Below are 13749 nucleotides of genomic sequence, written 5' to 3'. Positions count from 1 at the left end.
TATAAGACATCCTTGGTCCAGGAGCCATGCTGTCAGATGAGATAGAAGCCACTAGCTCAGAGAATATGACAAGCCAGTGAAGAGGTGTCTATCCATCAGCATTTTCAATACAACTCATCAGCAACAGATCCCCATGTGCTACCTCTAAAGAGCTGGATGACACACAGTTTACAAAAGCTGCCTCTCCCAGTAAATTCCACTTATTGAAGAAGACTGCCAAATGGGAAGGGTGTTTTCTACACATTCCTCCAGTGACTGACTGCTGTTCACAGATTCACGTTTTCAGCCTGAGAGATTGGCTGTTAGATCAAAAGGTGAAAGACTGAGAGATGAGAAACCCAAAATTACTTTTGTCATCAGAATATAGCCAGATGTCTCCTTAAGCCGGATAATCTACCACAAACACACACAAAAAGACAAAACTACATTAACACCGCTGCACTCCCTAAAGCCCAAAGAGATGAGATCTGAAGTGTTCAGTAAAAATAAGTCAAATATCTAATTGCTTCTCAAACCAGTTGAATTGCCACAGGTCTTAACAGCAATACTACAAGGGGGAGAGAAATCTAGTGAAATGAGTTTTCCAGTGTAGTCAACAGAATCCTGTACTTTGGTGTACAACACTACAGCCAATCTACTGGGCAAAGTTTTCCCCTTGTCTAGCAGAGGGCCAGATATGGAAAACCCAGAGATTTCATCTACTCTTATAAAACAGTTGAATTTTCACTTGAACTGATTTAAGAGCAGAAAGACACATAAATAAGGAAATGAAGAAGGAAGTGCACCATTTGTTGAAATCTGCAGCAGCAAGTCAAGAAGAATGTAATGGTGCTGGACCTTCAACCATTTATCAGAAGATTTGAGAAGAAATAGTATACCAAAAAACAATGAGTTATGCCTATGTACTCCAGAGCACACCAAAAGCAGTTGTGCAGCAGGAGGGATAACACTACCTGCTCCTTTATTGCGTAGACAGCAAAAAGTAACAGGTTTGAAGATTTGAGATTCAACAGCAGGAAAAGCTGTAATGGGGGAAAATGAAAGGAACAAAATAGATGAGCAAATATCTGGAGAGCTTGTGGGCTCTTCACCACAGAAGGTCCCTGAAAAAAGTCCAACCACACATCAGCCATGAATGACAATGTAATTGCTACTATAGCTATTTGGGCTAGGAGATAAATTATGGGATCACCTGAGGTGCTCCCCAGCTCTATATTGCTGTAATTGAAAAAACATATCCTAAGGATATACAGGGATTCCACATTTAAAACCTCAGAAACTAAACCTAAACACCAGGAATAACATGGCAACTTCTCAAATGATGCTTGCAGGCAGTTAGAAATCCTTCAGTGGTCAGCACTACTGCGGAAATCATTTATGATGTGCCTCACACTGGGACATATGTCATAAAGAAAGCAACAATAAACCTTTACGGGAGGAGAGTCAGAAGTGCCTCTCCTATAGCAGAACTGGAAGGATGTTGCTATGGTTCATCCTGTTTGTCAGACAGAATAATTTATACCCCCTGGTACGAATTACTGAGAAAGCAAAGCACTGCTAGGATCTTTTGTGGAGAGAATTGCTGGAGCAAGGAGCTGTGGTGGGAAAGAGCCTGGGCAGCTACAAAACTGTGAGGGAACAGTTCAAATGTGTTTGCAGAGAAGCAGTTTGTGTATGTCCCCAGATGCAAAGAAGTGTTTTAACATTAAAAAGAACCCCACACTCCAAGTTGTTAAAAAAAAACACATAAATAAATAAAATGCAAAAGCTTCACCATGGAAATGACTTAGGCAAATAAGACATTTACATATTACTTATGCATTCAGCTTAATAGCTAAATAATGCAGGTAATGAGCATGTGGGCACTATGCACATATAATTTGACTTCCTGGTCGCCAATTTGGCCAATACAGCTACAAATGGAGACCTGCAGCACTGAAGAGTATGGAAGCCCAAGACAAGCAACCACATCTCTTCAAGTGTGTTGTAATAGACATGCCCTGTATGTGATTTAGCATACAATGGTACCTGTAGTGGACATTAAGCTATAGAACTACACTGCATAGACAATCCCTGCTCCACAGCTCCAATAAGGATAGGAGGGGAAGGACAGACTTGGGGACACTCAGGCCACCAGTGACAGAGGTAAGAAGCTATACAAGGGTAAATAGCACAGGCAGGTAGTAATGGTGTGTAAAATGAAAAGTGCCAACATACTGCATTCCTTCCCTTTCACCGGGTCGGGTAGTCCAGAGCACTCCACCGATGGATTCGGGACAGCTACCCTCCATCTGGAGCCACTGCTGTCGCATTCCGTGTACTCAAAGTGGTAATCTGTCTGCAAGCAATTACAAAGAGCTTCAGTTTCATCATAACATTTGCATATTAAGCTCATTAATCAAGACTGGGATTAGCCAACTCAGTTATAATTAAACCAGAGAGGAAGTAGCTGGCGTGGAACATACTGTGCAACACTCTCACTGCTTTGATGATCATCATATATCATCAAAGAGCAAGCACAAAGCACATTGGCTGCTGTGCAGCACAAATGCTAAGGCAGAGGGTGGGATTTACAAAAGCACTGAGAAAAGGGATAGATTCCACTAGATTTTTTTCCCTAGTATCTTACAGCAGGACTGATTCCAAATTTCTGGCTGTCATGGAATCTGATCTACAGCAACCAACCAACCTTCCTCTTTGATCAACAGAGCAAGCCATACACAGAGCACAAGTCATGCCATGTTAGGTTGAGTGTCTAAGGTGGAAGGGATGAACCACCTTCTGCAAGTGCCTTTCCCTCTTCATTGATTTCAGAGGAAGCCCGGACAAATTAGGGGAGATGAACCCAGTGTTGGAATACCTCTGAAAATGCTGTCCAGGGTCAGCTCTGAGGAGCACCTCAAGGCAGAATGATGGTGTCAGGGGAGATAAGCCACATGGTCTCTGTGACTGAGATAACCCCTGAGTAGTCTAAGTGAAAAGCAGGAAGAAACTTCCTATCATTTGGTAGAAAAGAGTTCTAAGATTTCTCTTATCCATAACATTGATTCAGATGCCACATACAACCTAGACCCACATCTAATTACATTTTTAGGTTTGTCTTTACAGCTTTGTTTCCAACTATTAAAATAAACCTCAGTAACATCTCATCCTGGAACCAGCGTGGTGTCAAGAGAGAATTTGAGTGAATTTGGCACAGTTGGTGCATAACTTTCTTCAGAGGGAACAGGCACATACTGGCAAGGTCCATGAGATATCCCCACCTAGCCAAGACAACTTCCAGTTCCCTTTGCAGTCAGTAAAAGGGAAAACACTGACAACATGCCTATTTTAGACACCTGCTGCAGAGGACACAAGGAGATAACACATGTCCTAGAGATGCTTCTTTCCCTCCACTGGCTGCAGAGGAACAGCAGATCCCTGGTTTGGATGGTATTTCTCCATTTACTCAGGGGAACACCATCTACAAGTCTGCATGGCCCTGTGTGGCTCATTAAAACAACACACAAAATCATGGGACTGAGGAAAATGGAATCAGAGCTTTAGCCACAGGCTCAAGGTTTATGCAACTTTAGGGCAGAGTGGTGTGATGGATCCATGAAGTTTGGCTGGTTCCTTTCCATTTAGCTGGCCATGAACCAAGGAGGGGGAAGACAGTGGTCATGCCTGCAACCCAAGGCACAAGCAAAAGTGCTCCTTAGCTGGCAGAACCTCCCTCTCACTAGGAAGAAACCCACCTGAAGCATCATAAACCTGCCTTTCTAAAGACCTGTGCCACCATGACTGCAACATCAGCCCCTAAGCTATGCTACCCTAGGAGGAGGTACTTTGCACGCAAGGATTATTTTAGAGACAATCTTTTCCTGCTCCTTCTATAACCCCTTGCAGTGCCACCCCCCCACATGACAGAGCAGAAGGGGAATCAAGTGAATAAGGGTTGGTCTGTGGTGGCTATGGCATACATTAGTTAATCCTTGCAAATATGCAGCTGATTCACAAGAAGGCTTGCAATTCTCCTCATTTACTTATGGAAAAACAAGCACTACTGAGTTTAATACTTCTCCTACTGATACCATAGCTCTCCAGAGATATTCAAGTGTTAATAAAGTTCTACCTAAACATCATTAAAGCCTGTGCTATTTTGCATTCAAGTGCAAATAATATTCTGATTTCTCTGGAATTAGTATTTTCATGGTTCAATAAACGTCTTTGTGGGTCAACCTATGGATTAGAAACCTAACTAACAGCACAAGGGAAATGAAAACTATTTGTCCCAAAATTAAATCAAGGCATAAAAGGATACAATCAAACCCCGAGCCACACATAAAATACAATACACGACACTCCTCTCAACTCCACAAAAATACTGAACTAAACCATGCATTTGTCCCCTTTCATCTCATTATAGAATCACAACAGGAAAAAACAGTCCTTAATCATCTTGGTATGAAATCTGCCTATAAGACAACCTGAAAATTAACATGCAAATTCATTTTGGCCCTTGGTTAAACACAAACAGCTCCAAAAAATCTCTGCCAGCTACCAATGCTACCACCTTAGAATCACAGAATCATTATAGTCATGCCTTGGCTGTCCTCCCCTGTCCTATCCTGCCCTATCCTGTCCTGTTCTATCCTATTCTGCCCTATCCTGTCCTACCCTGCCCTATCCTATCCTATCCTATCCTATCCTGTCCTGCCCTATCCTATCCTATCCTGCCCTGTCCTATCCCATCTTGTTCTATCCTGCCCTACCCTATCCTATCCTGTCCTGCCCTACCTTATCCTATCTGACCTGTCCTGCCCTGTCTTATCCTGTCCTACCCTGTCCTACCCTGCCCTATCCTATCCTATCCTATCCTATCCTATCCTATCCTATCCTATCCTGTCCTATCCTATCCTGTCCTATCCTATCCTGTCCTATCCTATCCTGCCCTCTCCTACCCTACCCTATCCTACCCTGTTCTATCCTATCCTATCCTATCCTATCCTATCCTATCCTATCCTATCCTATCCTATCCTATCCTACCCTCTCCTATCCTACCCTGTTCTATCCTATCCTACCCTCTCCTATCCTGCCCTATCCTATCCCATCCTATCGTATCCTATCCTGACCTGTCCTGTCCTTCTTTTCCCCTGCAGTATAGTTTTACCTAGAAACAGCCACTGAGGGCTCAGCTGTACCCCTCTTTTACAACCAGAATATATTTGTGCTTTATCACAGACATGACAGCAGCTCACAGCTTCAGCTGCACCATCAGCAAGCTTTAAATTAACTAGCTTGGCTACTTACAGTGGGTGAATGTAACTGCAACAGAGCTCTGACAGCACCAACAGAGCACACATGATGTATGCAGGCACTGGAAATTGCCAGTTAATGCTGGCTTAGGGGGCGCAGTGCTTCAATCCGTGTCAGCAATCTGAACTTCCAGATAAAGCAGGTTGACAGAAGATCCTCCTCAGCATCATGGGACACTTACAACACCTCAGCCTCTTGCTGCAAATTGCCGTTGCATTATGCTGGGATTCCTTCTCCTCCCTGATGGAGAAAGTTCTTCACCCACCAGTTCTCTGTAATTCATTTCATGGCAAATCCATTGCCAGATGTTTTCCTTTGCCATCTATTGCGCTGTGTTTGCTTTCAAGGTATTTTCCCCACCGCCATCCAGATATATAGTATCTTTAAATTTGGCCATGGGCCTGTTTTAATTTTAACTGTAATTATGACTCTGTTTTATTACTTTTCTGGGCTTGGCCTTAATGTTCTAAACATGTCTCTCCCCCAGTTCAGCTGTTATTTCCTATAACATTTACTATTTTATTGCTCATAATTCTTAGGCTTTGGCAAAACTGGTTTGAATTTCAGTCCCAAAGAGTCAGTTTCCATAGGAAAGTGTCTCTATGGAAAGAAAATCAACAACACCCCCTATAGAGTTAAGCTTAAAATTGATCAATTTTCTAAAGGGAAATTGATATTTTTCCAAGAAAAAAAAAACAACAGAATCAACATGTAGTCTCTTCAGCTCAAATTCCAAACCTAAATCTCAAATGAAAGGTTAATAGTAACCTGAAAAATGCTGACAAAAAACAGGCAAGTGTGTTTGTTTTACCTTGGGCTGAAGTTTGCTTTCTTGTTCTTGGAGAATTAGTGAAATCACATCTGCGCTACCAGGCAAAGCTGTTATAAGAAACTCTCTGACGTATGTACGCTCTCTGAAGGACACAGCGTACAAAAGCATGCACATGATGTCAGAAATGATGCACTGGTCACAGCTCTGCCAGGGGGAGAAACAAATGACAGAATTTGCCCAGCATCCTAAAAAGCATCCATATGGGATCAATGCTGTGGGCCTGGCACCACCACACGCATCCCGTGCAGAGCCCCAGCAGACCTCCACTGGTTCCAAACCCTCCATGAGCTGGCTGAGCAACAGTTCACCGAGGTATATCCTACCCAGCGTGTCCTTCAATTCCACTATCCCACTTCTCATGCAATCCTTGGCCTGATTTTAAGTGGCATGGAGTGCTCTTCCTTGACCAGGTCCCCAGACCCAGTGCATGCAGTGCTAGATGTCTCCAGATCTCTACATCTGAGCTGCTCATCTCATGGTCCTTCACAACTGTTGACAGACACAGGCATTTTCATGGCACAGCTCCTCTCATCTTAAAGCAAATGCCTATTTCAGGGCATTTTGGAAACTGTAGCATATCAGTTTCCTCTCCAATGGCTGGAAATCTTTCTCCCAGATGAATCCCTGCAGAGCTGAGCTTTCTCCATGACAGAGAGCAACACCCCCTTCAATAACTTTCCTATTTTTCTGCATCAGTCTTTTCACTCCTTCCTTTCACCTGGATGGGAGATGGAAGAGCGCACAACCACTTACAACTAGTTCCCAATGCTCTGAACATTTCTTCTGGGCAGAAATCAGTGGGAGAAGCCCAGGAGCACTAGACATTTACCATATCTGCTATGAAATGTAATAGCAAGAGTCTCTTGCAATTTAATGGCTTGTTCTGCCCTTGCTGTTTCCCAACCACAGACATCAGTGAGCCAAAAAGAAAGGCAAAAAAGCTACTCCCTAACCTGGCACAATACTACTAAACAACAACTGCCAAGACACCTGGCACTTATTCTTTCCCTGTACCTGCACTGCTTGTTCTACTGATCCATTTGCTTAACACGATTAACTGCACACAATGCTATTAAAAGATACTGCTTGCCGAAAAGGGCATCCATAATCTTTACAGACCTATGTGCTATCCATATTTACATGTGCAACAGGGATTAGCTCTGTATTTATTTAATAAATAAATAAAGACTCACACTCATATACAAGTAAAAGCCTTTTTAAGGAAAGAAAATAGGAGATAAGAAGGGGGTCCAACCTCACTGAGCACTCCTGTGATCCCCCCCCAGACTAAACACACTGAAAAGGAGACATCATTTTCACTTCCCTGGTACCCCAAGACACAATATCCCACAAGATGGCAAACGCAGAAACACGGCAGACTTTCTGTGTGGATGTGTTTCCCTGTGTCTGGCCTCTGCAGCACTGACACACTTCCTACACTTTCAACATGCTGAGGCTACTACAGTGCTTTCAAGGGCTGCCTATCAGTCACTTCTCCTAATCCAGGCTCCGCAAGTTCCCATTTCAGACTAGTTTCTATCCCATCGTCCTTTTTTACTGCACTCATTCTTTCTAATTATATCCTCTGACATGAGTCCTACTTCCATGTGCTCCTCTCATCCCCAGCCCATGAGGGAGCAGCCAACCTGGCCACCAGCAGGCCTCTGTCACATCACTCATTCAGACTTAATGCCCAGTTCTACATGTCTCTTGATCATGAACACATTCTCTTTAATCTTCGAAATTACTCATATTGGTGCTTTTCAGCTACAAACCTGAGGTAGGCTTTTAATTACTTCCATCCGTATTCCTAAACCCCCAAATTCCTAAAGACATTTATGTGTATTCTGTCACATTTCTCTTTCTGGACTCCTAATTCATTTGTGGCTTTTTTGGCAGTGAGAAACCCAGCCCTAACTGCATTACATAGAACCCCACCAGGCAGCTGCATATATTCAGATTTTCTGAAAATCAGGTTATTTGCATCTTCAACCTAATTCAAGCACCAGGTTTCATCCACCAGGAGCTGAGGTTGAAACACTGCCAAAGCCATCTGCAAATTAAAGATGAACTGAAGTGGTTTACTGAATGAAGGCCAAAATTAAGCAAAAATATAGCATCAATATTTGTGAGGAATCAGAATAAACGACATTTTAGGTAGGTTTTTATATAACATGTTTAAACATTACTCCCAGAATTCTAATCCAAATATTTTAAAATTAATGTCTATTCCCAGGCCAGTGAGGGGAGTGACTTGCATTAGACAGATCTCTGCAGAATGATGGGGTATGTTCAGAGAGCTATGAGCAGCTCCATCAGCAGGAGGAGGATAGAGACAGCACTTATCAATGTTCAGAAATAAGCAGCTGATAGAAAAGTGGATGAACACTGTGTACCAGTGGAAATGAAAAGGTACTGAGCTCTCACACAGACAGGTCAAAGGACTTCCTTTTCCCTTGGTCAACACCCTGCAGCATGGGATGAAGGTCAGCAGAGACAGGAAGTACTTCCAGCACATTTCAGATGTCAAGTAGGGCACATGAACTCTATTTATTTCTACCCCCAGAGCTGGAGGAGCTAGCTAGTCTTGCTTGCACATGTACGTTTCCACGCAGGCATCTGAGGTTAGGTGGGACAAGTATTTTCCTTTGTATTTCTTCACCCAGCTGTGACATGCTGGCCTGCCCTTTCGATTTCGAATGCATTGGTGCAGGCTCCTAGTCCAACTGAGCCTCCCAGAGACGCCTGTGGTATAAATAATATGCTATCACTATGGCAGAGTTTTAAAGTGAGAGATAGCAGAGCCAGATGGACACTTCAGAAGCCATTTAGTCCATCTTCTTGCCCCCAAACTGAAACCATTTTCGACAGAAGTTTGCCTAACTTCTTAGACCCCCCCCCAATGACAGATAATACACAGCTCCACAGGGTAAGGCTCCTAGTTACCAGCCAGATAAAATGATGCTAATGTGCACAGACCATTCATCAAGCAGCTAATGAAGCAGTTATCATCATCCAGGAAGCTGAACATGAGAGCTAGGAGAAATACATGTGAGGGAAGGGTTTATTTGTTGAAAAGCACAGCCTAAAAGATACCATTTCAACATATAAACAGATTCAGAGCACAGCTGGCACCCAAGGTTGGCTGTGTCCTTCCAAGAAACTATTTATTATAATGTACATTTATAGAATCATAGAATGGTTAGGGTTGGAAAGGACCTTAAGACCATCTAGTTCCAACCCCCAATATATACTTACTTTACGGTTTGTTAAGGACAGTGCATTCCCATGTAACACAACATCACCTGCATGAAACTTCAGGGCTGGGCTCTCAGCAGTGACTTCTCTTGGCCTTCAGCCCCCCTCACTCTGGCTGAAATCTGTGGAGATTTCACCAGCCTCATTGGGCACCGGATGGGATCAGACACAATCATCTTTTAGCAGAGCTTTCACACAGTGACATTTCTTCAGCCTTTGCCAAATCCCTTTCAGCAACAGCCCGGTAAGGACCAGGAGAGCTTTTATTATCATTATCTTATTATTCTTTCAGTGACCACTTTCAGTCTGAAAAGGTCAGGTCAGCCAGCAGCCCTCCCACTGTGAGGAATTCTCTTTTCTTTCAAATACAACTTCACAAACAAACTATGTGCAGCCATCTTTGAAAGAGTCTGGGATTATTTACGGTTGCAACCTACAGAGACAAGCAGTGATTCGTTCAGCCAGGGCCTCATCTGTTGCACAGCTAAGTCAATAAAAGCTATCCATTGACTTCAAAGGACAAGATGAGCCACAGTCAACCAGATCACGTTCTCATAGGATCATAGAATGGTTAGGGTTGGATCACCGTAAGTATTAAATAACAGGCAATGGGCATGGCCATCCTTGCAAGTAAAACAAAAGCAAAGACCTTTCTATCTTTTAAGATCATCCCATCAAATTTCATGTTTGGAGATACCAAATACAGAATTCTACAGGATAGTGCAAAATGGCCCTAAAAAGATTATTTTCAGCCAGACAAACTGTTGTGTGGAGGAAGTGATAGCTTAAGTGACGGCTTAGTAAATTAATGAGGGATACTGGGCAGTTTGCATGCCCCAACCCACGTTTTTCCTCTTCCCTCATGTCAGCACTACAGATTAGAAGAATTTGATCCATCATAAAGTCTTTTTTTCACTGGTTTGAAGCCTGTTTCTCACATGCTGTGCTCACAGAGGAGAAAGTAGCAATGGGTGACCAAGGTGCGAAGATGTAGAGGGGAAGAAAAGTGGGGAACAGGACTGATCCAATGGCCATAGAGACTTAGATTGGGTTAAACTGATGATGAAAATGCACCTTGATCCTGATGTCTCCTCTCCCAGCTTTCACAGCTGCATTATTCAAGGGTTTGGGCCTCTCTTAGGCACCACAGAAGAGTTTAATGAATATGGAAATGAGAACAGTCTCTAGGGATACACATCTCCACAGCCAGCCAACAGAATTTCCAAATGCATATTCTGGTTCATAGCAACAAAGCCTTTACAAATCTACATCAAAGAGAGACTTTTTAATGCCAATCAGGCCATAAAGAAATAGAGAGTTAAAGAATAAACTTGGTGTTTTAACTGCATCTGTGGTGAAGCGCTGACTCTTGGTTTAATACTTACCCGGCTTTACATAAAGCAATTCTCAGGGAAGCCATCAGCAAGAAATCCAGACATGATGATACATGCTTGCATAGTATCTTCAGCCCTAGAATACTGTTTTCTTAAAGGAGAAAGTAGAATTAAACCCTCCCAGCCTGCTCCACTGTCCCCATAGCGTGATTTGAGTAATTTGGAGATGTGGGAGTGAGTGCTGAGACACTTCTCAGATAAATTAAATAGAAGTAATAAATGGCACCTTTTTAAAATGGCAGGAGATCACAAATCCTTTAGCAAGCAGGACAATTAGGGCTCTTTCATAAAGCATAGGAAGATTAATATGGACCAGAGACACATGTCCTCCTCCTTGGTCAACTGCTGGCTTGCTGTGGAATCTTGAAGAAGTCTTCACTCACCCGCCCTACAAGTATAATCTCCTTTTGCACACTCAAGATGAGACACTTCTCTACATATTATTTTGGGAGCCAGCCCTTTTTTAAGTGTCTTACCTAACATCAAATTAGGAGGCAAGTCAGGAGTGGAACCCAGAAATTAGTCCTTAAAGAGATAATCCTTTTTACCCTACAAGCAAAGGGCAAAACCATGAAACATATCTAAATGAACTAATGTAATTCCACAGCATTTTTCCCATTGTCTGAATTTGTTCCAAGAAGAATGAAAGGCTTGGAGCACTTGTTTTCATTACATTTAAGACTCTGTAATAGGCCATTTACTGCAGCCTCGAAGAGGATGCTTCTGTCAGGATAGAGCAGGTTAATAACCCATTGCTGTCTCTCTGACACATCATTCCACATGTGAAAGCTGCCAAACATCTACCACAAAGAGGGCATAAGCTGTCTAATAGTCTGGCACAGAAACCAGCTGCAGTTTCCCACTCTATTTCTCTATCAACACATCCCTGTGATCATCTGATACAAGACGACTCCTCTCTAGGCTGAAGGGATGCCCCCTGCAATCATTTGCTTTTGGGCTCCACTGCCCAGGACTACAAAGAACGATACTGGTTAATACCTTTGGAGTATGTTTGGTTTAGAATAGGATGCCAGTCACATACGAATGGTTCAAGGATCAGGAAAAACACTTCAACACAGCTCTCAGGTGGGACCCGCTGATTTAGGACTGCATCAAGGAGTTCCATGTTCTCATCAAGAGAACTTATAATACCCAGCCCTGTATCTCCTCCAGTGTCACCAAACTTTTCAGCTGAAAGTTAACTGTCTCACGGGTGACAGAACTTTCTCAGGTCACCAATAAATTTAAATGATGGTATGAAACTGTCTGGCGCGTTTCCAGCATCAAGGATAGAAGAGAAATGAGAGCGACACATCCAATACGCAGAGCTTCCGCTGGGAGGAAAATCTGCTAGACAAGATCAATTAATTCATTGTAATAAGGAGCAGTGTAACCTGCTATCGATCATTTCTGTCCTGCACTTTGTGTCACGTGGATTTCTAATATATGCACTTGTCAGGGGACTGGAAGGAATATTACTCAGCGAGTCTTTCAATTGGCTTTTTAAACTACAAATCATTATTATTTTGTTAACAAACTGGGGATGTGTTCACAATCTGATGACATTTCATATATGAGTGTTGTCTAGGTAGGGCCTCCAAGGTGCACCAAATGCAAACAAAAGAAGCAGCCACCTCTAACTATTGTGTGTGCACATCCACACCTGTGGGTGCATTTCCATACGCACACACAAGACGCTCACACAAGGGTGATTCTGTCATTATTGAAACCACAGGCTCCATCTCTCCTTGGCTGAAAGGTACAGCTCCTGCCTGCAGCAGAGCTACACTGATTTATACCTGCAGAGAGCCAAACTTCTTGTTTGTCTGTTAACAGCACTACAAAAGGTTGTTAAAGGTAACACACAGGTCTCAGGTAGAACTTGGGGTATCTCACTGCTCTCCATGAGACACCCTGTTGTGCAGCCACAACTCCAACTTCATGTCTCTGCTTCCAACCCCTTCCAGCAATGACAGCTAACTAGGTGCCACAGGATTAACTTTAATCTTCCACCTGTATACCCATGGTGACTAATTGCAACTAATCAGAAAGCAATTCCAAGCACACCAGTAAATCCCACCACGGACCAGTGAGAAGAGATGCTGTAAGGAAACAGGATGGGATTAACCAGGACATGGGCAGCAAGGACAACAGAGCCGGAGCTTGATGTTCTTCCCTGCCTTGGAATAAGAAAACTGCTCTGAGAAAGTGCTCCTTTCACAATGCAACATCTCACTGCAATCAAGGCACTGGGCACAAATGCTGTTCCCTTTCAGGGTCCAACTGTAGTTCCTCAGGATCTATGGCCATGTGCATGTCCAGGCAATGCCCACAGTGCTCTGAAGGAGGGCTGGAGCTAACTTGTGCCTTCTCTGCTTGCAAATACCCACTGAAATCCTGCAGCAAAGTCCACAGCTGGATTTCATCCTGTGACTCAACAAACCCATTTCCATTATCCCTCCTCTCCCCACATGCTTCTATGTTGTGTTACATATCACTGAAGTGCTGATGCTTTGGGAGGAATATTAACATTAAATACGAATATAGGCATTACAACCAAAGCCATCTGTTCCTTTCTGTCAATTACAAATCTATTCTACTCACTCTGCGCTACTCCAGCCTTGCGTTTTCTCCTGCAGCCTCTCTCTCTGTGGCATCCCAACAGATATGCAGACACACAAATTGGCCTCCAATTAACTCTACATAGGGATTCGGATCAGCCTGACAAGGGATTGCCAATAGCAAGGAATCAATTATCTGAGCTCCTACTGTCTGTAGAACCAGATAGAAAATATCTTGATGGACATTCCTCGCATCAATGCTGAAAGGGAAACACATCACCAGGGCAATGCAACTGCCCACTCATAACACTCTGAGTGCTTCAGTGTGTGCTTTGCCTCAGCTACATGGAGACAAACTGGTAAGGTAAGAATCACACTTCAAGTGAGCACATGTTGCTCTGAATTC

The 13749-nt window shown here is 43.2% G+C and overlaps 1 protein-coding gene across 1 annotated transcript in view; it reads right to left on the bottom strand.

Moving 5' to 3' along the window:
- ELAPOR2 (endosome-lysosome associated apoptosis and autophagy regulator family member 2) overlaps nt 1–13749 on the bottom strand; it is a 100207-nt gene that overhangs the window by 47273 nt on the left and 39185 nt on the right. Inside the window, exon 2 of the mRNA XM_062631899.1 lies at nt 2218–2338. Coding sequence (XP_062487883.1) covers nt 2218–2338 — 121 coding nt within the window. The remainder of the gene's footprint in view (nt 1–2217; nt 2339–13749) is intronic.

The sequence above is a fragment of the Pezoporus occidentalis genome, unplaced genomic scaffold (assembly GCF_034315485.1).
Source record: "Pezoporus occidentalis ecotype Australia unplaced genomic scaffold, CSIRO_AGI_Poc_V1 ctg38, whole genome shotgun sequence".
NCBI lineage: Eukaryota > Metazoa > Chordata > Aves > Psittaciformes > Psittacidae > Pezoporus > Pezoporus occidentalis.
The sequence above is the reverse complement of the archived record's forward strand: the minus strand, read 5'-3'. Positions and strand labels throughout refer to the sequence as shown.